The 24,318-nt window shown below is 35.7% G+C and overlaps 1 protein-coding gene across 1 annotated transcript; it reads left to right on the forward strand.

Annotated features, from left to right (window-relative positions):
* The first annotated feature begins 16,847 nt into the window (after positions 1 to 16,847).
* Positions 16,848 to 23,549, forward strand: LOC114409582 (probable ethanolamine kinase). Its single transcript, XM_028373085.1, has 11 exons — positions 16,848 to 17,172; positions 17,621 to 17,712; positions 17,886 to 17,992; positions 19,184 to 19,289; positions 20,021 to 20,143; positions 20,671 to 20,762; positions 21,180 to 21,264; positions 21,637 to 21,742; positions 21,913 to 21,979; positions 22,858 to 22,950; positions 23,039 to 23,549. The coding sequence occupies exons 1-11, from the start codon at positions 17,036 to 17,038 to the stop codon at positions 23,165 to 23,167; spliced, it is 1,137 nt and encodes a 378-aa protein (XP_028228886.1). The 5' UTR covers positions 16,848 to 17,035; the 3' UTR covers positions 23,168 to 23,549.
* The last annotated feature ends 769 nt before the right edge of the window (positions 23,550 to 24,318 follow it).

Genomic DNA, 24,318 nt, shown 5'->3' on the forward strand with positions numbered 1-24,318 from the left:
ACAAAAGCAGCATATCCCTCTTCCATTCCCTCTAAGAGCAATTTCCAACAAAAAAATGGAAGAGGCAGAGAAAGAGATCTTGGAAACATTTAGAAAAGTAGAGGTAAACATACCTCTGCTAGATGCAATAAAGCAAATTCCAAGATATGCTAAATGCCTCCGCATTGATTGGTAAATTTGTCCCCCAAATCCCTGAAAAATCTAAAGATCTAGGTACATTCAGCATACCTTGTATTATAGGGAATAGTAAGTTTGACAATGCCATGCTAGATTTAGGAGCTTCTGTTAGTGTTATGCCTCTGTCTATTTTTAATTCTCTATCTCTTGGTCCTTTGCAGTCAACTGATGTGGTAATTCATTTAGCTAATAGAAGTGTTGTCTATCCTGTTGGTTTCATAGAGGATGTCTTAGTTAGAGTTGGTGAACTGATTTTCCTTGTTGATTTTTATATTTTGAATATGGATGAAGGATTTTCTCAAGGATCAGTTCCCATCATTCTAGGCAGACCTTTTTGTTGGATCGAGTGGCCTCAAAATAATTAAGAAGGGGGGGTTGAATTAATTATTCATAAACCTTTACTAATTAAAAAATTACTCTTTTAAGGCTTTTACTAAATTATTAAGAGAATGAGGAGTAGAAGAGAAACTTAACAGAAAGTAAAAGCGGAAATTAAATGCACAGCGGAAAGTAAAAGAGTAGGGAAGAAGGAAACAATCACACAAGAGTTTTTATACTGGTTCGGCAACAACCCGTGCCTACATCCAGTCCCCAAGCGACCTGCGGTCCTTGAGATTTCTTTCAACCTTGTAAAAATCCTTTACAAGCAAAGATCCACAAGGGATGTACCTCCCTTGTTCTCTTTGAACCTAGTGGATGTACCCTCCACTAGAACTGATCCACAAGAGATGTACCCTCTCTTGTTCTCAGTCAAACCCAAGTAGATGTACCCTCTACTTGTACCACAAAGGATGTACCCTCCAATGTGTTGAGACAAAGATCTCAGGCTGTTAAACCTTTGATACTTTGTGAATAGGGATACAAAAGAATTCTCAGGCGGTTATTCCTTTGAAAAATTTTATATTAGGGAATGGGAAGAATCAAAAGAATTCTCAGACTATGTCATTTTGAATTCTTTGACAAGGGAGAAGGGCGACACAAAAGAATTCAGGCAGTTAGTCCTTTGTTCTTTTGGAAAAGGGAGAAGAGAGACACAAAAAGAATTCAGGTGGTTAGTCCTTGGCGAATTCTTTTTGGCAAAGGGAGAAGAGAATGAAAAGATGAATAGCACAAGTTTTCAAGATTTGGAAAACCAGAAAACTTCATAAAGCTTTTGGTACAAAGAAGAAGAAGAAGTTCAAAGAGATTCAAGGCTTGTAAAGGATTGTAAGAGATTGATTGGAAAAGTATTCAAGATTGAATGAATTAAAATGCAAAACAAAGCCTTGCTTTTATAGACTCTTCATGTTTGGTCAAGAAGACCATTTAGAAGAGTTATAACTTTTAGAAAAACTTAAAACCAATTTGAAAAAGTCAAAAACCTTTTGAAGAGTTACATCTTTTGATTTTTTCAGAAACAGTCACTGGTAATCGATTACCAAATTAGTGTAATTGATTACACAAAACTTTTAAGTGAAAGGATGTGACTCTTCACCTTTGAATTTGAATTTCAACTTTCAAGGGCACTGGTAATCGATTACCAAAACATTGTAATCGATTACAGCCTTTTGAAAATAATTGGAACGTTGTAAATTCAGTTTGAAAACTTTTTCAAACTCATTTTGCTACTGGTAATCGATTACAACAATATGGTAATCGATTACCAGAGAGTAAAAACTCTTTGGTAAAAGGTTTTGTAAAAAATTCATGTGCTATTCAAAGTTTTGAGAAAAAAACTTTTCATACTTATCTTGATTGAGCCTTCTCTTGATTCTTGAATCTTGAGTCTTGAATCTTGATCTTGATTCTTGAGATCTTGAACCTTGAATCTTGATTCTTGATTCTTGACTCTAGACTTTCTTCTTGAGTCTTGAATTCTTCTTGATTCTTATCTTGAACTCTTGAATTGTTCTTGATTGATCTTGGATTCTCTTGAATTGTTCTTTGATTGATCTTTGAGCTTTTTGTCATCACCTTTGTCATCATCTTTTTTTATCATCATTGTTATCATCAAAACACCTTTGAATCACCTTTGATTCACCATGAAGCTTTGCTTCTACACTTTTATGAAAACTGCTAGAACTAAGATAGATGTATATGTAGGCACACTATCTATGGAGTTTGGTGATATAACTGTTCATTTTAATATTCTTGATGCTATGAAACACCCATCTGAAGATCTTTCTGTATTTCGCGCTGAAATAATTGACCATATTGTTGATGAATACATGATTAATCTTCATTCTAATCTGCATGCTTGTCACTCTTCATGCATTGAATCTGAATTTGTACTTGATCATATGTCTGAATTTGATGCTGAGAGTGAATCTGAAATTGATATTGATTACATGTCTAGTGATGTTTTACCTCTTGAGATTGATTTTCTAGAGTCAGATAGAACTAACCATGTTTTAGGAAGTACACATACCTCTGACTTTCTTTATGAGGTACAAGCTGAGAAACCATCTCTTTCTACCATTATCCAGCCGCCCACACCAGAATTGAAGCCTCTGCCATCAAATTTAAAATATGCTTACTTGGATGATAGCAAAAGTTTTCCAGTAATTATATCTGCCTCCCTTGCTGATGAGCAAGAGGAGAAGCTGTTATCAGTTCTCAAGAAGCATAAGAAGGCTATAGGCTGGACCCTGTGGACATTCTTGGTATTAGCCCATCCACATGTATGCATCGGATAAATTTAGAGGATGGGGCTAAACCAGTAAGACAGCCATAGAGAAGACTCAACCCGGTGATTCTTGATGTAGTGAAGAAAGAGGTAACCAAGCTTTTGCAAGCTGGAATCATTTATCCTATCTCCGACAGCCAATGGGTGAGTCCCATCCAGGTAGTCCCGAAGAAAACCGGCCTCACCGTGAACAAAACTGAGAAGGAGGAGCTGATTCCTACTCGGGTGCAGAACAGTTGGAGAGTTTGCATTGACTATAGGAGGCTGAACCAGGTTACCAAAAAGGACCATTTTCCCCTGTCATTCATTGACCAGATGCTTGAACTCCTGGCAGGTAAATCTCACTATTGTTTCCTTGATGGTTTTTCTAGTTATATGCAAATCACTATTGCTCATGAGGATTAGGAAAAAACCACATTCACCTACCCCTTCGGCACTTTTGCCTATAGGAGGATGCCTTTCGGCCTGTGCAATGCCCTTGGTACCTTCCAGCGGTGCATGATCAGTATTTTTAGTGATTTTTTAGAAAATTGCATAGAGGTGTTTATGGATGATTTCACTGTATATGGATCCTCTTTTTATATTTGTTTGGATAGTCTGGAAATGGTTTTGAATAGATGCATTGAAACTAACCTTGTTCTAAATTTTGAAAAATGTCATTTTATGGTTAAGCAAGGTATAGTTTTAGGCCACATTATTTCCAATAAGGGCATTGAAGTAGATCCTGCAAAAATTTCTGTTATTTCACAATTGTCTTACATTTCTTGCGTGTGAGAGGTGCGATCTTTTCTTGGTCATGCGGGATTCTACAGGCGCTTTATAAGAGATTTTAGCAAGGTAGCCCTTCCACTATCCAACTTGTTGCAAAAGGAGGTGGAGTTTGACTTTAATGATATATGCAAAGAGGCTTTTGATTGCCTCAAAAGAGCACTGACTACCACCCCCATCATCCAGGCACCCGACTGGACAGCCCCTTTTGTGCTTATGTGTGATGCATCAAATTATGCGTTGGGGGCTGTCCTTGCTCAGAAAATTGATAAATTGCCTAGGGTGATATATTATGCTTCTAGGACTTTAGATGTTGCCCAAGCGAATTATACTACTACTGAGAAAGAGCTACTAGCCATAGTTTTTGCTCTTGAAAAATTTCGTTCTTATTTGCTTGGTACTCGCATTATTGTTTATACTAACCATGTAGCTCTAAAGTACTTGTTGAAAAAGGCTGATTCAAAGCCTAGATTGATCTGATGGATGCTCTGGCTCCAAGAGTTTGACTTGGAGATCCGTGATAGGAGCGGAGCACAAAATTTAGTTGCTGATCATTTGAGTTGGATCGAACGTGTGTCTGATGAGGATTCACCCATTTGGGATGATTTCCCGGATGATCATTTGTATATATTGTATAGTATTTCTGATTCTCTTTCTACTCCCTGGTTTGCTAACATTGTCAATTATTTAGTTTCTCCTGTTTTTCCTCCCTTAGAATCTAAGGCTCAAAAAGATAAGATTAAAAGTGATGTTAAGCATTTTATTTGGGATGACCCCTACTTGTGGAAATTGTGCAGTGATCAGGTCATTAGACGATGCATTCCAGATCATGAGACTGACTCAATCCTGCGGTTCTATCATTCTTCCGCACCGGGAGGTCATTTGGGTGTTCAAAGGACAGCTCGCAAAGTGCTTGACTATGGCTTTTATTGGCCCACCATCTTTAAAGATGCGTGGAAGATTTGTAGCACTTGTGAGTAGTGTTAGAGAGCAGGAAGTGCACTTACATGGCGACAACAAATGCCTCAGCAACCTATGCTATTCTATGAGGTGTTTGATGTCTGGGGCATAGATTTCATGGGCCATTTTCCTGTCTCTTTTGGTTATGTTTACATTCTCCTTGCAGTTGATTATGTTTCAAAATGGGTGGAAGCCAAGCCCACTAGAACTAATGATGCTAAGGTTGTTGCAAATTTTGTCAGATCTAATATGTTTTGCAGGTTTGAAGTACCTAAAGCAATCGTTAGTGATCAAGGAACCCATTTTTGCAACAAATCAATGCATGTATTGCTTAAAAAGTATAGGGTTGTACATAGGGTATCCACACCATACCACCCCCAAACCAATGGACAGGCAGAAATTTCTAACAGGGAGATCAAGAGAATTTTAGAGAAGATTGTGCAGCCAAGCAGGAAAGATTGGAGTACCAGGCTTGATGATGCTCTTTGGGCACATTGGACTGCCTACAAAGCACCCATAGGAATGTCTCCTTATCGGGTTGTCTGTGGAAAGGCATGTCATCTTCCAGTGGAGATTGAGCACAAAGCATACTGGGCAGTGAAGACCTGCAACTTTTCTATGGATCAAGCTGGTGAGGAAAGAAAGTTGCAACTGAGTGAGTTAGATGAGATCCGCCTAGAAGCGTATGAGAATGCCAAGTTCTACAAAGAAAAGACCAAGAAGTTCCATGATAGCATGATAATTAAGAAGGACTTCATGGTTGGGCAAAAAGTGTTATTGTATAATTCTAGGCTTGGACTCATGAGTGGTAAGTTGAGGTCTAAGTGGATTGGTCCTTTTGTTGTTACTAATGTTTTTCCTTATGGTACAGTTGAGATAAAAAACGACTCCACAAACAAGAGCTTCAAGGTCAATGGACACCGACTTATGTCATTCCTCACAAACCCTTCTTTAGTGGACGTAGTGGTGGAAGAGACTTCCTTACTCCACCCTACTCTTCCTCCACCACGACTTAGGGAGTTTTTCTTTTCCTATCTCCTTCTTTACTTTTATTACATTTGTCCGATTCTATTTGATGGTTTAATTGCTTTTAATCTTTTACTTGTGCAACATTAAGGACAATGTGTTGTTTAAGTATGGGGGGAGTGTTCTTTGGTTTTGCTAGTTTTGTTAGTTTTGTTAGTTGTGTTAAATTTGTTAATTTTGTTAGTTTTGTTGGGTTTCTAGTTTAATATTTTAGGTCAATTCTGTTTGCATGTACAACTTTGCATATTTTTCTTTGAATTATAGGATATGTTCAAGTAATCGGTAATTGTTTTGAAAATAAAAGTCGTTTGACATTTTGTGATTTGAAGTCCTTGTTTTTCCTCTACATGACATGATAGTTTTGAAATCTCAATTTGGAAGTGATAAGTTTACCTTTGTGAGAATTTGAGCCATCATCATAATCATTTGGTGTGTTTTGGCCCATTGATTGCTTGCACAATAGTCTTGGCTTGATTCTTGTTGATGCTTCCTAATTCACATGCATATTTGGAAATGATTTAGGCAATTTTGTTCTTATAAGCCTCTAGCCAAATGGACTTACCTTTAATTAATCCCTTTGATAGCCCTTTGAGCCTATGTTTCCCTTTCTTTGTTTTGAAGCTCATTACAAGCCTTAAGTGAAAAACCATGATCTCACCTTAACCTTAAGGAATTTTGGAGCTTTGGAATTGTTTTGGGAATAAGTGTGGGGGTTTTTTTTGGATAACATATGTCGTTGGCTATGCTTCATGATGTATTTTGGGCCATACTTGATGTACATTGTACACTGGTTAAATGTTGGACATGCTGAATGATATGTTATTTCTCAAATGCTACAGTGCAAAAAAAAAAACAAAAAAAAATTTAGTTGAATCAATTCGAAAAAAAGAAAAAGAAAAGCAATAAAGTTGAGTGAATAAGATCTTAAATGGAAAAAGAATGATGAGACTCTTGGCTCTACTCTTTGCGTTTAAATTTTCTTATTTTTTCTTAATATGCACTTATTCCCCATTGCTCCTCTATTCCTTTGGGATTTAGCTACTTATTCCATATTTTTCCCTACCTTGTCCTTGGCCCAATTACAACCTTAAAAGACCTTTTGATCCTCATGTGCTTGTGTTTATGGGTTGATTGTCGATTTTAGAATCTTGCCAAGTTTATGTGGTGTTGGTTTTCATGGGTGCTTTGAGGGTAAATAGTAGCCTAGACACTTGAGAGATAGAGTGTATATCTTGTGAGGCTTTATCACTTTTTATTCTTGAGCTGATTAACTATTTTGCCATGATTGGGTTGCTTGGATGATTTTCACGAATGTCTTGACTCTTTGGATCTCTTCATGTTAGATGTTACCCATTTTTTTCATTCCTTGAGATTCATTGAGAAATATGTAATTGTTATTGTGTATGTTTGTTTCTCTTTAATGTCTCTGAATTTGTCCCTTGCTTTGTTTTTTTAATTTTATTTTTCCCAGGAGTGCAAAAGGCTAAGTGTGAGGGGATTTGATGTGTCATCATTTTCTCATATTTCTTAACCCTTTTTGTCACCATTTTAATTACTGATTAGCCTTAATTGTCAAATTAATTATGCAATTTTATCATTTGGGCCTACTGGATTAATTTTGTGTTTTTAATTTAATTTCAGGAGAATTATAAGCAATTGGGCTTGAATCCAGAATTGGGCTTGGACTTGAAGAGAGCAGACTATTTTATTCTACCAAATTTTATCTTATCTAGGTTTTATCTTATCTAGATATTATTTAGATTTGATCTCATCTAGATATTATTTCATCTAGATCTTATCTTATCTTATCTAGATTTTATTTTATTTATGGGCTTGGATTTAAAATAGATTTGTAAGCTTTGGGGCTGAAAAGTATATAACAGCACCAAGGTTCTAGTTTAGGTCTCTCTTCTCTCTCTCCTATCTCTCTTCTCTCTCTCATCTCCTCTCTCTCTTTTTCGTTTTAGTTTTAGAGTGTTACTCTCAATTCGTTTTAGTTTCTTTTTCGTTTTGGAGAATAATTCTAGTTTTCTTCGTTTCTACTACAATTTCGTTTTCTATTGATTAATGGAAGGCTAAGTCTTCGGCGTTGTTTTCTCTTGAGGATCAAGCACAGCTCTCTTTGAGGTTCTATTATTACTATTAAATTCTGATCAGTTTTTTCTCTTCACCAATTACTCTGTATTTGTTGCTATTAATCCATGCATGCTTAGTGCTTGATTAATTGTCTCTGCGCTTAATTTACGTTCATGATTAATGATCGTTCATGATTAATTAGTGTATGTGTTGCTTAATCACATAATGAATGCCTTATGTTAAATTTCGCTTAGTAATTTAATTTAGGGTTGGATTAAGTGGTTGGACTGATAAAGGATAAACTCTCATAACCTAGGATAAGAGACTTGCTTGTGAATCAAGGGGAAGCAACGTGTTTTAATTCTTATATTTTCTAATTTACATCTATTCGCTGTTTAATTTACAAAAACAAACAACCCCCCCCCCCCAATTCGTTACTATTTTCCTACTATCTGTTATGAACGTTTGGTTGACCATTGTTCATTGGGAGACGACCTAGGATCACTTCCTAGATACTGCATTTTTAATGTTTATTTGATTCGGGTACGACCTCGATCAGAATGCCTAGCCTCTTATTTATAGAATCGTAGTTAGATTTAATTAAGGGGATAATCACAAGAAATTACAAACAAATAATATCTCTAATTAATTCAAGTAATTATCTTCTTCTTCAACTGATTTATCCTTGAAAAATATCTTGTTCTTTATTTTCCTAGCTTTTGTCTTCAATTTTTGCAACTCCTTCCAGAACTTTCAGCTAATTTTAGGCCTCTAGAGCTCTAGTGCTTAAGTGGGAGATTGCTAAAAAACTATAAAAAAAATTCATTAAAAATAACTAAAGCAAAAAGTTATACCTAAGACAAAGTAAAACCTGAATTTACAGCAAATTTGATTCAAAACAAGGCCTGAAGTTAACTAAAATGTCAAATAAATGTCACAAAATGCATATGAAAATTCGATAAATTTGACATTTATCACTTCACTAATGTTCAATGTTGGATTTGTTCCAATTATGGACATTCTGCCTCTTTTTGTTACTATTGTCTCGATCTAAATTATCAACCACCACCTCCTAGTCTTGATTCAAATTATCAACAACAACAATATTCTGTTTTTGGAAATTTCAATCACAATTACACTCCTCGGTATAATCAATACCAGTATTCTTAGCCTAATACTGGTATTTTTGGTCAATTAAATCCTTGGAATTTTCCTAATAATTCTTCTTTTGTTGCAAATCAAAACAGACCTCAAAACTTCAATTTCCAGAATCAAACATCTACTATGGTGGCTAACTCCACAACTGCTCTTACTGGTGGTACTTAGTACCCTGACTCCGGAGGTTCCTCTCATGTCATTGGAGATTCACAAAATATTCAACAATTGAGCAATTTTGAAGGTCCTGGTCAGACTTTCATAGGCAATGGGCAAGGTTTAGCCATTAACCTTTATGGTTCTTCATATCTAACTTTTGTTTGTAATCCTAATATTAATCTAGCTTTGCATAATCTTCTTCATGTGCCATCTATTACCAAAAATTTAATCAGCTTCAGTCATTTTTGTCATGATTGTTTAGTATTTTTTGAATTTCATGCTAAACATTGTTTTGTTATATCCCAAGCCAACAATAAGGTGTTGGTGCAAGGCCTAGTGGGTCTAGATGGGCTTTACTTATTCCTTATTCTAAAGCTACAATGCCAGAGAAATCATGCTCTCAGTGGTTTTTCTCCTAGTAGTGTTTCCTTTGTAAATATTGTTGTTTCTAGTTGTAATAAGCCTAGCTTATGCATGCAAGATTAGGACATCCTAACTCTCATGTACTAAAACTTGTATTGTAGTCTCAAAAATCTTCTTTCACTGTAAATGACATTTAAAGTTTTTGTTCAGCTTGTTATCAAGAGAAGTCTCATAGACTCCTATCTACTGCTTTTGAATTTGTGTGTAATTCTCCTATGGAACTGGTATATAGTGAGTTGTGGGGTCCCTCTCACATTCCTTCTACTAATGGCTTTGTTTATTATCTTTCATTTGTGGATGCTTACTGTACATATACTTGGATCTACTTATTGGAAAACAAATCTAAAACTTTTACCTACTTTAAACAATTCAAATCAATGATGGAACTACAATTTAATACCAAACTAAAGGTCTATGCATAATTAGCTTGGATTTTGGGCTGTGAAATTGGGCCTTTGCATAATTAGCCTAATTAGGGAGATTAGTTGGGGCTAATCAAGGCTCATCCTTTCCTTATGATTAGTTACAATATATATTAGTCTACCTAGTCATTTTTAGAGTTAGTTAGTTAGTTAGAATCATTTTTTTACAAACAAAATTTAGAAACTGTTCTTCTTCTCTTGAACTCTGTTATTCTCTTCTCTTGCTCAATTTTCGTTGATCTTCCATTGGTGATGACTATGGAAGTCTAAACAACTAATCAACCAAAGGATCCAGTCCAAGCAATGAGGAATTTAAGTTCTGGTTAAGTATTTTGAATTTTGTGTGAATGTTCATCTTCTTCTCCAATTCTATTTTCGATTTTCATGATTTTGAATGTATTTAGGATTGGAAACGAATTAGGTTATTGATTAATTTCCTAATTTGAATCTAATCACAGATTGATTGGATGATATTTCAATCTGATTTGTTATCTTAATGAATTTAAGAATCAATTCAATTGAATTATCTCTAATGACATTGACTGGACTTTCACAATATAATCATCATCTATAGCAAACTGTGATATTTTGAATTGCTTGGATTTAGTGAACTGGATCGATGCTCTTAAATCTATCTCAAATCCTCTATTTCTATGATAATTCTACATTTTTGTTTTGGGTTTCTGCAATTTTCTTCAATTGTCTACAAATTGTTTGTTAAAATCTCCTATTATTTATAAGTGGATTGAAATCATAACTAAAATGGAATGTATCTCTAAGTTGACCTAGGCTATTCCTGTACTGCAAAATTAATCCTAGTTTTATTTGTTTTGGAACGATTTGACGATCGTTATCAATACTCACCATTAAAATGGTGTAATTGAAAGGAAGCATCGCCATATTGTAGAACTTGGTTTAACCTTGTATGCTTCTTTACCCTTGAAGTATTAGGATTTTGCTTTCACAATTGATGTCTATCTCATTAATAGACTTCCCACTACTTTCCTTTAATTTTTTGTTCCCTACAATATGCTTTTTTTTTATAAATAGAATCCGTATTACATGTTTCTGAAAACGTTTGGGAGTGTGGTGTCCCTAAATTAATGACTGGTTTAATAGTAACAATTTTAATAACAAAAAGCATGGTAAATTTTTTTTTTTTTTCATTTCTTTCTCTTTTCACCATAACTAGGTTTAGAAGGAAAATCCTCACTACAGAGTCCTGAATGGCCAGTTCACAACTCTATTCGGAGTCATTTCTTTCTTACCGCTCATAATCTCTAAACTATTTTGCTGTTTCAAAAGGAAGAATGTACCAGACATTACTTTAGGTCGTCACATGAAAATAAAAGAATAAAATACGGTCGATAAACTCTTTTACAAATAAATTTGCAAATGCTTTCCTTTCGAGTAACAAGATTGATCATAAATACATTCATCATTTAAAGCTGTCCAAAATATGGGAGTTTTACAAAATACAGTGTCATCCAGAGCAAAGGTGTCCATAGTGGTGGCTTCAGCCACATGTATACAATCATCAAATTCCTATACATCAGGTCTACCCATACAAAAACAAAAGAGTAAACCTAACAGTCAGTCCTAGATACACCCACCCTCAAAAAGTATACAAAACTAATCCAAAAAGCTGTCCACTAGGATGAAGAGCCTCCACTGATCGCCATCTCCCCCGGGCCACTATCCTCCGTAGAGTCTGCCTCAGATGCCGGCATGACTTCCTCGGGAGAATCCACCTCAAGAAGTGGATCCTCATCACCCTCTAGAAAGTCAAGGGCATCCACAGCAGGCTCAGGAGGTAGCTCCTCCAGATCCTCCTCGGGGTCTTTCTCGGATGACATTACCTCGATCACTTGGACGGGCTCCACTAGACGATATGGTGTAGGCGTGGGTAGTATCCACTCCACCGTGCGCTGAAGCGTCCGTGCGGGCTCATCTGGATGCACTAAAGAAGTAGTCGTGAATCGAACGGTGCCACGAAATCGGCACCTCTTGTTGCCTTCGAGGGTCTCCCAAGCTCCCTTTAGGCACTCCATCTCTACTCAATCACGGATTAGCTGCGCCGCCATCACGATCTACAAGAAAGAAAAGAAAGGGGTAGACTCTTTCACAAGAATCTAACTGCACTGCACACCATTTGTCTCATAACCACTACATGCAAGTAAAAGGGGTATTTTAAGGCTTTTCATCTCTGGTAATCGATTACACAACCTTGGTAATCGATTACCAGAGGCTAAACTTGAATTACACAGCCTCAGAACATGAAATATGCAATAATGCACTGTGTAATCGATTACACATGCCTGGTAATCGATTACCAGTGACCCTTTCCTCTGTGTAATCGATTACACAGGCTGGTAATCGATTACCAGAGGCTTCCACCATCTCCCAGTTCCCTTTTTAAGCATGGTAATCGATTACACCCCTTGGTAATCGATTACCAGAGGCTTCCTTAGCTTCCTGACCTCGTTTTCAAGCCTGGTAATCGATTACACCCCGTGGTAATCGATTACCAGAGACCATCTTAGCCTCCTGTCTTCAATTTTAAGCCTTGTAATCGATTACCCACCCTTGGTAATCGATTACCAGAGGCCACAATCCACATATTACACAAAATTCACAGCTGGCCAGCCACCACAAGCCTCCTTGCTTTGTGGTCTTGTTTTCCTTTTATCTGTTGACTGCCAGGAGCTCGCCTGCTTAGGTACATCACAGGTTCTCACTGACCGACTATGCCCGGGTTGGTTCGGGATTGGTCAAGCTTGGTTTTGGGCAATAGCACCCCACCTGACGTCCCCAAGGTCTCCTGACCCCCGCGACATATCTCCAGGTACCACTCTGTGGTCAACAATAAAAGTAGGAAGTTTCACCCTTCAACACTTCCTCATCTCAAGCTTGTAGGATTATGGGGTACCCATCACATGTGGTACTAGGTGGCGGTCGGGCGATGGTGCACAACAAGTTTTCCACATCCACAATGCGCACATAAACCCACCATCCCCTGTTGCCCACCTCCAACTGAGCTCACGTACTCCCACGTAGCCCATATCCTCGTTTCTCTCAACACCGGGTCCCCATCAATCCTCCCAAGCTTCCACAACATCCAAGCAAAACAACATTCAAACAGCACAAGCTATCACAGCCAAGCAAAACAGAGTAAAGGCAGAAAACTCTGCTCAACACACCAATCAAAATCACAGCTTTTCTCGCTTAAAGACCCCAGTAACAATTCCTCCGATCCAATTCGTTAACCGTTGGATCGACTCGAAAATTTTACTGGAAGTCTCTAGTACATAAGCCTACATTGTGACCGTTGGGATCTACTAGCAAACATCCAGAACTCATTCTGCACTAGACTTTCCACAGCCAATCATACACAAGCATTTTTCTGCACTTGTGCAAAATTTTGCTGCACAATTTCACAGCAAAAATCTGCACAAAGTGCAGATTTCGAAAACCACACTTCCCCTCATCCAATCTTGCCCAAATCAAATCCTACAAGTCCCAAATCATGTATCAATCATGTCTAAACCAAAGCCAAGCTTCAAACCACAGCAACACAAAATCTAGGTGTCCAAAACCCCTCAATTTAATGGGTTTTCTAGGTTTGAAAAGTGAAATTTAGAATGAGGTAAATTTGAAGCAAACTCTCACCTCACACCAGTCCATAACATCTATTTAGACTTGTTCAAACTGGATTTACACCTAAAATCTCACCGAATCAAAATTTGACTCTTCAACACCCAAATTTGCCCTAGAAATGGCTCTTTGTTCACTTTGGTCATTTGTTTTTCTCTCTAGCACAGTCCAAGCTTTCTCCCAAGTCCTAAATAACATTTCAAGCTAGTATTAACTCACTTTAACCTCCATTTACCACAGAATTCAGACTTAGCCTTCCAACTCTCAAAGTCTCACTCTTTTTCCACTCATAACATCACATTCTCACTTTCTAACCCTAGGTTAGTTCTACCCTTCGTCTTTAACAGATTTCCATCAGCAATTTCAGCATATAAACATCACAAACATCATCAAAAAAACCCTAAAACAGAATGGGTATGTTTAACTCATCCAAACATGGCAATTTCAACAAGCTTTCAACAAGAGTCTTCACAAATAACCATCATGAAACATAAACTAACAAAACTACCCATCATATCTCCCAAAACCCCATACCCACGAAATTTAAAAGAGAAAGAAGTCCACCCAAACCTGAAATTTCGAAGTCCCACTCGTAGCCACGCACTTCACGACTCCAAAAATGCCCTCCTTTCGCGATTTGGAGCAGAAATGAGCACCAAAGGTTGAAGCTTTGTTTGGAGCTTCATTGGAGAATGAGGGAGAAAGAAAGGCAACGTGAGGAAGAGAGAGAGCTGTCTGAAAAAAGTGTGGGGGCTGAGTGAAGAGAGAGAAAAGCTTTTTGGTTTTAAAATAAAGGGTTTTCTCTTTTTTCTATTATTTTATTCAAGCTCTGCCACGTGTCCCTATTTGAGTGGAGCAAAAGGGCCCACTTTCCCTTTTTACTGTGACCCACACTCAGCCACAAAAGTGAGAAAAATCTGACCTTTGAAACGCTAAAATCCTGCCTCGGTTTGCGTGCCGTTTCTCTGGTTCCAGTTTCTCGCGTTTCTCTGCGTCCGTCGGGGCCAGTTTTTGAAAGTAACCAATATATATATCAAAACGCTCAGAATAAAACCCCGAGCGTGATTCAGAGGTTGGTTTCGTTAAATTTTAAGTCGCACGCAAAACGATGATTTTTAACTAATTAATTAGGAATTAACTCATAACCTCCCAGTTATGGATTTCTCTTCCTTAATTAGCCTAACCCGCATATCTTGCCCCCACTATTCCTACTTCTACCATGAACATATAGGCATGTACACTGAATAATACTTATATATATATATATAATCATTCAAAATACATCGTTTCCGTAAACTCCGGGTATAAACTTCCAGGATGTTACAGGGAGTGCTTGTTTCCCTTTTCTTAGGCTTTATTCTCATCACAAGCTAGACTATAGGTCTCATGAAAGTGCCTTTTTGGCATATTCCCCTTTTCATAAAAGGTATAGGTGTCTTTCACCTTCTAGAAAATTATTCATCTCTAAATATGTTGTCTATAATGATTTTATATTTTCATATCAGGAACTTTTCCTAACACTACTATAGTTTCCACTAGTTATTTTCCATCTCAGTTTTCTCCTTCATCTATCATACCACTTGTTCCTACAAATTTCACTATACCAACTCCTTCTCCCAATACTTCTTAGTCTCCTATAAATTTCTTTCAATCTCTTTCTAAGGTTTCACCATTAGTCTTTTAAAATCTTGAAAATGATCAACAAATGCCTATTCTTGAAGATGCTTATGTTGAACAATCTTTCATCTGATGTTGATTTTGTCAATGATCAGTCTCATTCTAGTAATGATTTTGCTCAATCCATTCCTGATCAAAATCCCTCCAATCCTCAAATTAAGTGTGTCCCTCCTTTACCTCTTGAATCCCATAATTACCACCCTATCCAAACAAGGTCCAAATCTAGCTTTCCTTAAAAGATGATTCATCCATCTCCTTTTCTCACTCATGTTAACCAAAAAATATTAAACAACCCTTGACTGATCCTAAATGGCTAGAAGCCATGAAACAAGAATATGAAGCTCTAATGAAGAACAAAACTTGGACTCTTGTCCCTCTTCCTCTAAATAGGAAAGCTATTAGATGTAAGTGGGTCTTTTGGATAAAAGAAAATGCAGATGAGACTATAAATAGATGCAAATCTAGGTTAGTTGCAAAGGGGTTTCATCAACTACCTAGATGTGATTTTTTAGAAATTTTTTCTCCACTCATAAAACATATAACTATAAGAGTCAATCTCACCCTTGCCTTAACTAATAGATGAACTTTACATTAACTAGATGCAAATCTTAAATGTTTTTTTTTTGGACGAAACTGTTTATATGCAACAACCTCCAGGTTTTAAAAACACTTACTCTACTCTAGTTTGCAAACTTCAAAAAGCTCTATATGGTCTTAAATAGGCCCCTAAGCAATGGTTTGATAGATTCAAAGGTGCTTTTTTCTAGTTTGGCTTCTTCTTTGTTAAAGAGAAACTACTTGCCAAGTAGCTTCAAGTAAGATATTTTTCTGCTCAATATCAACGGGCAAATGCTCTAACTAAGCCTTTATCCACTATTAGATTTCTTTTTCTTAGAGATAAACTCAATGTGTTTGATCTCTCTTTAGTTCACCCACATTGAGTATTCTTTATATAGGTAATTTAGTTAGTCCTCTATTGTAATCGAGATAGTTAAGTATTAGCCGTCAATAGCTAAGCATTAATAGTGTCATTTGAGAGTTGATTGAATGAATGAAATAAGATATTTTCATATCTCTTTTTTTATTCTAGTTTAATTTCTAACATTAGGTGTGTGCACCTTATTAAATTAATTTTCGATGATTTTTAGTTATCAGAAAAAAAATATAAGTAAAAATAATGACATGTCATCACTTAATTAGTAAATAATCAGAAAAGAATAGAACATTAGATGATTTTTTTTAATTTTTTTTGACAAATTATCAAGTTTTAGAGATCAAAATTAGAAATACCAAAAAAACAAATTCAAGAACCAATAACAGTTTATACTTTATCCTTTAATTTTAAAGTATCATGTGAAATGCATTTTTCAGAAAAGCAGAGACACCGTGAATGCGTATTGAAACTTAAAAGTGGCTTTTTTTTGGTAGTTAAACATTTTTCATTAACGGAAAGTAGTTAAAAACTTAAAAGTGACTAATTGATGGAATAAAGAGACAAAAAGCCAGAATTAGATTTTGAAAAATAGAATATAATACAAAAAGTTCATTGACCAACAAGAATATCGAATTTAATAATTTCCTCGTGTAATAAGGTATTGTTTTGTTGCAACTTGCAAGAAACATTAAATTAACTACCAAGAAGGCCCATCATTGTAAACGCAATATACGACGTGGCGTGTTGCCCATATCGGTCATTTCGCGGCACAACAAAAAAATCCTCCAACGCAACAGGAGACACCGCTCGCTCGATTTGAAAGTACCCAACACACCTCTCAAACCCATCGCCACCGTTGCGTACACCCTTTTTTCTTCACATCATTTCCCGCACCTCTTGTTTTTCCCCCTCTTTCTTTGTTCTCCTTCGGTTGAATCAATGGGTGCAGAGGTTAAGATCTGGAACCCCGTTGAAGTCGCAGAGCAAGCTCGCCATGACTATGCTTCGCAGATTCATTCCTCGCATCTCACCATTGACCCCTCCCTCGAGCTTCCTCTAATGGCACCTCTCGTCCTGTTCGTAATTCTCCCCCCTCGCCCCCTTTCTTTTCTTTCTCATTTATTATTAAATAAGATAATAATATGTTTTTTCCCTTCCTTTTTTTCTAACCTTCTTAATTTCGCGCGTTTCTCTTTTGAACTTGCTTGTGTTTCGTCGTTTCTGGCGTTTTGTTGCTGGGAAAATGTCGGAAAGTGGGTCAGGTTTTTGAGGGAAAGCCAAGTCAAATTCGGATTTGGCGATTCCAGATTCTTAGGAACCGTTCAATTTCTTTGGATTTGAAATTGTGAATCTTGTGATGCGTAATCTATATGATATGTCTTTCGATGTTGAACCGTTGAATTTTTCGTTTTCTTTTTGCGATTTCGCGTTGCTTTCTCCGCCGCTGTTCATTTCTATTCCTGAAATTGCATGGTTTCTGTTTCCTTTTTTATTTAAAAAAAAAATTCTTGTGATTTCTTACAGAAAGTTGTGCAAGGATATGTTCAAGGCGTGGTCAAATTTGGATGATTCTCGCTTTGTTGTTGAGAAAATTTCCGGGGGCATAACAAATTTGTGTTAGTTATTTCTTGTTACTCTCATTTTTCGTTCTGAAAAAGAAAGAATAAAATTATTGTTGATTTTCATATGCTGAATGGCTATGTCTGGTTGCTTAATTACTTGTGATTCATTTCTTACCCTTGTATTGTTGATGTGGGACCTAACTGATGGGTTTGGGATTATCTGTCAGTACTTAAGGTTTCAGTTAAGCAAGAAAATTGTATCGAGGAAACTATAACTGTCAGATTGTATGGACCCAACACTGAGTACATTATTGATCGGCAGCGGGAATTGCAGGTTAGACGCTGTGCTGCATGATTACATGCAAATTTAGCCATGTTACTGAATGCCTGTACATGCTTTCTGAGTCAAACATTGCAGTCATCTTGTGCTGATGTTGTTGTTGTCTTTATTTTATTTTTTTATTTCTGCAAATCTTGTTCTTTGGCTGATGGATAATTGAAAGTTACATGGTAACTGAAACTGTATAGTTTATATATGCTTGTGGTTAAGTAATATTTCTTGGATTCTACCAATTTCTATATTTTCTATTATGGGGGATTTTCATCAATTGACCATAGTAACTAGAACTGTCAAATTAGGCTAGCCCACACCACTTGGCCCAAACCCATGTGGTTTAGGGCCAAAAAATCCCAAAGGGCCCAAAAGCCTAGAGGGCCCTGTGGGTTAGGAGCTCATGGGCCTTAAATTTAAAAATTTGAAAAGGCCAAGCTGAAGATATTTTGGTGGAGGTTGAGCTGAAGATATTTTGGTGGAGGTCGAGCTGAAGATATTTTGGCTAAGGCCAAGTTAAAGATAACTTGACTGAAGCCGAGTTGAAGATACTCTGGCAGAGGCCGAGTTGAAGATGCTCCGGTTATTTTTGTTCCCTCTTTCTGAAGCAGCACAAGAAAATAAATAAAAAAATCTTATGAAAATTTTGGGGTTCCAATTTAGATAATGTTGCATATAAAGATTTTGGTATTTTACTTTCTGGGAATTAGGATTTAGAAATGTCTTTCAACATAAATATATTAATTTGTTAAATATGCATTATAGATTTCATAATTGTCATATGCTTGACATAAGGCCAAATTAAAAAAAAAAAATAATAATAGACTAGGAAGGGATAAGCAAACCAAAACTTTCAACAACATTGAATGCCACAGAAACATAAATCCCTTGTAGATGATGTGCTACAAATTTTTGTTCATTTAATCCATAAAAGAAAAGAAAGGAAGAGAAACTATGTTTGCATTTCTACATATACTTTGCATTTATAATCTTTCATAGATGTGCACGGAGGATCTTGGTTGTGAGTTGTGATAAGAGAAAGATATTAATTCTAATGGTGCATTTTAGTTGAATCTCTATATTGTCTGAAGAACATTGTAGGTTATAATTGTTAGATTAGTTACTTATCTGTATTTATTCAATGGTTTACTTGAAATTTCTACCTTGTAATTGCTTGTGAAATTTGGTGTCTAGGCTACCAAATACATCACAGCTGCAGGATTTGGTGCTAAGTGGCTCGGCATATTTGGAAATGGCATGGTGCAATCTTTTATAAATGCACAAACTCTATCTCCTTCAGGTACAAATGGGAAAAAATCATGTTTAGAACATGAGTGACAATGTCAGGTTGATAAATGCTAATAGATTTTATTAAATTTCCTACTTTTGGGTGTTCTTGATAATATTTGTAAGAAACTTAAGCATATCTAAACAATGAATCTGTACCCAGTATTGCCTTTACTGTACATTGCAGTAGCATTTATAGAAATTTCCTTTTTCTTACCATATAAACTTTCACAGTTTAACTTAATTCGGATTAGGATTACTGTCTTTTTTACCTTTATGGACTATAGTCCTGTAGTAAACTCCTCGAGGAATGAATTTGAACTACATTAGATTGGGATCACTAGGTTTTACCTAATGACCACCTAGGTTTAAATGTGGAAATGTTGTACTTGCCTAACCCAACCTTAGACTCGATGTAACTGTTGATCATGAGAAGGCTCTAAGCTGAAGTTGTCATTGTTACTAATTCATTACTTAATATTTTGTTATTTAACCCAATTTTTTTATCAAATCCCCATACATACATACATACATACATGCAGCCATATGTGTGTGTGTGTGAGAGAGAGAGAGAGAGCGTGTGTGTATGTATTCTTTGAAATGTGTTAATCAGGTATTATTTGGATTGGAGTACAAGCTCAGAATCTGACTTTGTTTTCATTTAATTACATGTTATTATGCTTTGTATACCCATAGAGCTACTACCAATTTAATGTCTTCATGAGTACATTTTCTCCATGGCAGATATGCGGGAGCCAAAGCTGGCTTCTAAAATAGCAAAGCAACTTCAAAGATTTCATCATGTGGAAATTCCAGGCTCAAAGGAACCTCAATTGTGGAATGATGTCTGGAAGTTCTTTGAGAAAGGTCCTTTATCTTTTCTTCCTTCTTGGTCTTTGTACTTCTATTTCTTTTGATTAAGTTACTTCTGTAATTTTGTTTGAAGTCAATTTAATTTGTGTTTATTTTGAGTTCTATGATTTTCTTAACCATGCCTTTGTTTTTGGGCAAAGTTTTGAACTCCCCTTTAGCCTTTTCAGTTTCACCACTCTCCCTGATTTTAAGTTTGAAAGTAACTTATGATACTGGAATGATCTGTTATGCCTTGTGCAAGGATCTGAAGTTGTTTTGGGCCTAAAGATTGAATTTTGAATATACAATTTATTTGGTGTCTGTATTTTGTTACATAACAGCTCCTTACGAATTTCATTTTATATCCTTAGTCTTCATTTTATATCCTTAGTCTTATGTGAGATGTACAGCTTCAAGCCTTCAACATATTAAAACTATCATCAAGCTAGTTAATCTCATGTAATTTGATTTTGTCAAGGACTAGTGTATATGCTTGAAAGATTGATATTATAAGTATTTGAGTTGCCACCTTTTTTTTTCAGCATCTGTTCTTGAATTTGATGATAGTAAAATGCAGAAGACTTATGAGACAATTTCATTCAAGGAAGTTCATGATGAAATTGTTGAGCTCAAGGTACTTGCTCTTTCCATATGTTTCTTAGCTGTTTTCTTTGTATTTATCTTTCATTGTAATGCAGGATTCAAAATGCATATAAATTACCACCATCTTTGGAAGTTCAATGTTAATCACTAGATTAAAGTTAAGTTTATATTTTAGTGGTGACTTACCTTTTTGCGGTTAATATCCAATCACTTCTACTAGATATTTATTAGGACAGGCCAAAAAAGAAAGTGCCCTAGTGTCTAGGTCAAAGGGATCATCAAACATAGCCTTTTCCATTCCATTTGTGCTTGTGAAGATAATAACTTACAGATTTGTGAAAATTTTTGAAAAGGCTAAATTAGTGGTAGTAATTGATTCATTTTATGTTGTCAAATGTCAACAGTTTTTTCTCTTGACAGATGCTATATTTTTTAAATTTTGCAACAGGGATTGTGTGATCTACTCAAATCTCCTGTAATTTTTGCTCACAACGATTTGCTTTCTGGAAATATTATGATTAATTATGAGGAAGGTATCTAAATCCCTTGTTTGTAAACATATACTTGTGCTTCCACCCTGTTACTGTAGATTTTATTTATTCATTATAGAAGTGAGTCAAGTGACTGTAGATGTTAAAGCATATCTGCATAGCTTATTTATTTGAATTTTTTCTTATGCTTACCATTTTATGAATTCAAAAGTTGAGACTTCTATAGTATCTCTACATCTTCATCTTTACCTCAAATATGTGTGCGGGGGGGTGGGTGGGGGGGGATTCTTTAAATGTTTCCCTTTTCTTTTCTTCCTAAAATAGGCATTCACACGTGAAGAGAGAATGCTTAGATAACCAACTTATAAATTCATTTGAGCTTTTCATCTTCAATATGTTCTGACAATTCTCCAGATAAACTTTACTTCATTGATTATGAATATGCATCGTACAACTACAGAGGCTATGATATAGGAAACCACTTTGCAGAATATGCTGGCTTTGAATGTGACTATGACTTGTAAGTTCTTTATGCTTGCTTCTCTCCTTTAGTCATAATTTCTGTGACTACTCAAGTTACTTCAGTTCCTCATTTAATTTCTGTGACTATAATTTGTGTGACCTCAATTTTTGCTTGAATGTGACTATAATTTGTGTTAGTTACTTCAGTTCATCATTTTCATAATGCAGGTACCCAAATATGAATGAACAATATCATTTTCTCCGGCATTACTTGAAACCTGAAAGACCCCAAGAGGTACTAATTACTGTGAAGGGGTTAAATATTTCATATTCTATTTTATTTCATTGTCTCCAGCTTGTCAATCATCTCTAAAATAAGATGCACATCATGTTATTCATAGTCTGGCTTGTTGGTGACATATTTCATTTGTGCTGTTTAAGATTTAAAAACCATTTTAGTGGTGCTTGGCATTTGTATGGGTATTCTGGTTAAATCTTTTACTACATGTTGTATTGGGTCATAATGGATTTTTCTGTTCTGATCTTCACGTTGCCTGACTTTCTTTTATCAGCTTTGTTTTGATTGCTAAGAAAATAAATGCTCTTTTATTTTAATATTTATAATTTGTAATTTTTTTGGTGGGGGAAGAAATGGCAATGAAATTGGCCTATTCTTCCTTATACTTGCTTCAAAATTCATTTACCTATCAGTGATTAATCTCTTTAATGCATTGTGAAGAGTTGCCTGATTTGGTTGGTGGTGATGATTGCATTTTACTTCAATGTATACTCTGGTTTTCCATTAGTTTTTGTTCACTTTGACACACTAGCCCTTTGGTGCATCATCTATATTAGGTAGTCTTTATGGTTTAATGTTGGATTGATATTTACTGTTGCTGGTTTTCCAAGGCTGATGTATGTTACATAAAACCGCCTGAATATCTTCCCTAAATCCCCACTCTTGAAGTTTATTCAAATTTGACTTGGACTTGATTTAGCCTTATCTCAGCATGCCTTGTTGCATGTTACTTAATAATATTGTACTTAGAACACAGTTGCACTTAAGGGTATATAAGTTATTGGAATATATAACTCAGTAGTTTAAATTTTTTTCGTCCTATTTGGGTATCTCGTGTGTTTCTTTTAGATCATCATTTACTTAATATAATACAGGTTTCTGAGAAAGATCTTGAGACTTTGTATGTTGAGGCAAATACATTTTCCCTTGCTTCTCACGTTTTCTGGGCTCTGTGGGGTCTAATTCAGGTAATATATATTTCTTCTTTTATGCTCACTATGCTTTCTTAATCAAATGACATCCTTGATTGTTGATATTGCTTCTAATGATAAACAGGCAAAGATGTCTCCAATTGAATTTGATTATCTTGGTTACTTTTTCCTTCGATACCACGAGTACAAAAGGCAGAAAGAGAAGTATTTCTTGGTGGCACGGTCCTACCTTTCAGGATGCAAGAATGAGTAGATAGATAGATTATGCTTACTCAGTCACTCGTGTGTTTTTGTACGTCATGTTTGCAGCATGAGTCTCCTGATTCATGTAGTTTAATGTTTGTGTAAAATATCATTTTTAGACGCTAGTCACAATAATGGCTAATTAATCGTTTAGTTTGAGCTACAGGCTCTTCTACATTCTATGTTGTAATCCTAGAACATAGGCTATATAAATTGATATATCATTCTTTTTCTTGTATTGTGATCATCATAAATTTTGATCTGTTATCAATAGTTTTTGTTATCTCTTCCTTTCTTGTTTAATTCCCCGTCGATGTTGTACCAGGGGAAGGATGAGACTTGAGAAGTAGGGCATGTTTCCTATAAATTAGCAGAGATTTAACTTCTATAAATCCTTGTGGTGATTTATTCTGTCTTTGATCAGTAAACTTTGGCATATTTGTATTTCTGAGAGGATTTCGAATAAAAGAAAAGGGTAAACTTACATTTGGTCCTTGATTTTTATTTTTTATTTTTAAACATCTACGCGCCAATTTGGTCTTGTAATAAGTTTTTGACATAAAAAAATAGATCCAAAGTTATTATTAAGACTAGATTGACATCACGAGAGAAATGGGTGTTGCTAGGTGCAACCAGCACTATTGCTGTTGCACCCAACACTTTAATGAGTGGACAAAATTGTCCTTGGTTAATTTTAAATAAAAAAGTGAGACCCACATCCAGTGCCACTACCTTCTTCCGCATCTTCTTGCTCGTTTCTCTTCTTTCGTAGCTTCTCCCCTTTCGTCTTCTCCGTTTTTGTCTTCTGCACGACCATTTCCACCTGCATTTTCTTATACATTCTCCGGCGTTGAGGTTAGCTTCCTTTTCTTACCCTCTAATTGCTTTTTTCTTTGATTATGGTTGTAGGGTAGAGGACTTAGAGCTTAGGTGCTTCCATGGAATACGGAAGAAATTTGTCTTACGGAAGTTCTTCCATAAACTCATACAGAATAAGTTCTTCCGTATGTACATTTGAATTATTTTTTTAATAATTTAGTTAATTTTTTTTAAAATTTAATTGTATTTGTTTGTTTTGTATTAAAAATAGGCATGTTTTGTTATTTAATGAAAAAAATATGTATGATTACATGTTGTATGAAATAAATGTTGATGTTTAAT

This window comes from Glycine soja, chromosome 4, assembly GCF_004193775.1.
Source record: "Glycine soja cultivar W05 chromosome 4, ASM419377v2, whole genome shotgun sequence".
NCBI classification, from domain to species: domain Eukaryota; kingdom Viridiplantae; phylum Streptophyta; class Magnoliopsida; order Fabales; family Fabaceae; genus Glycine; species Glycine soja.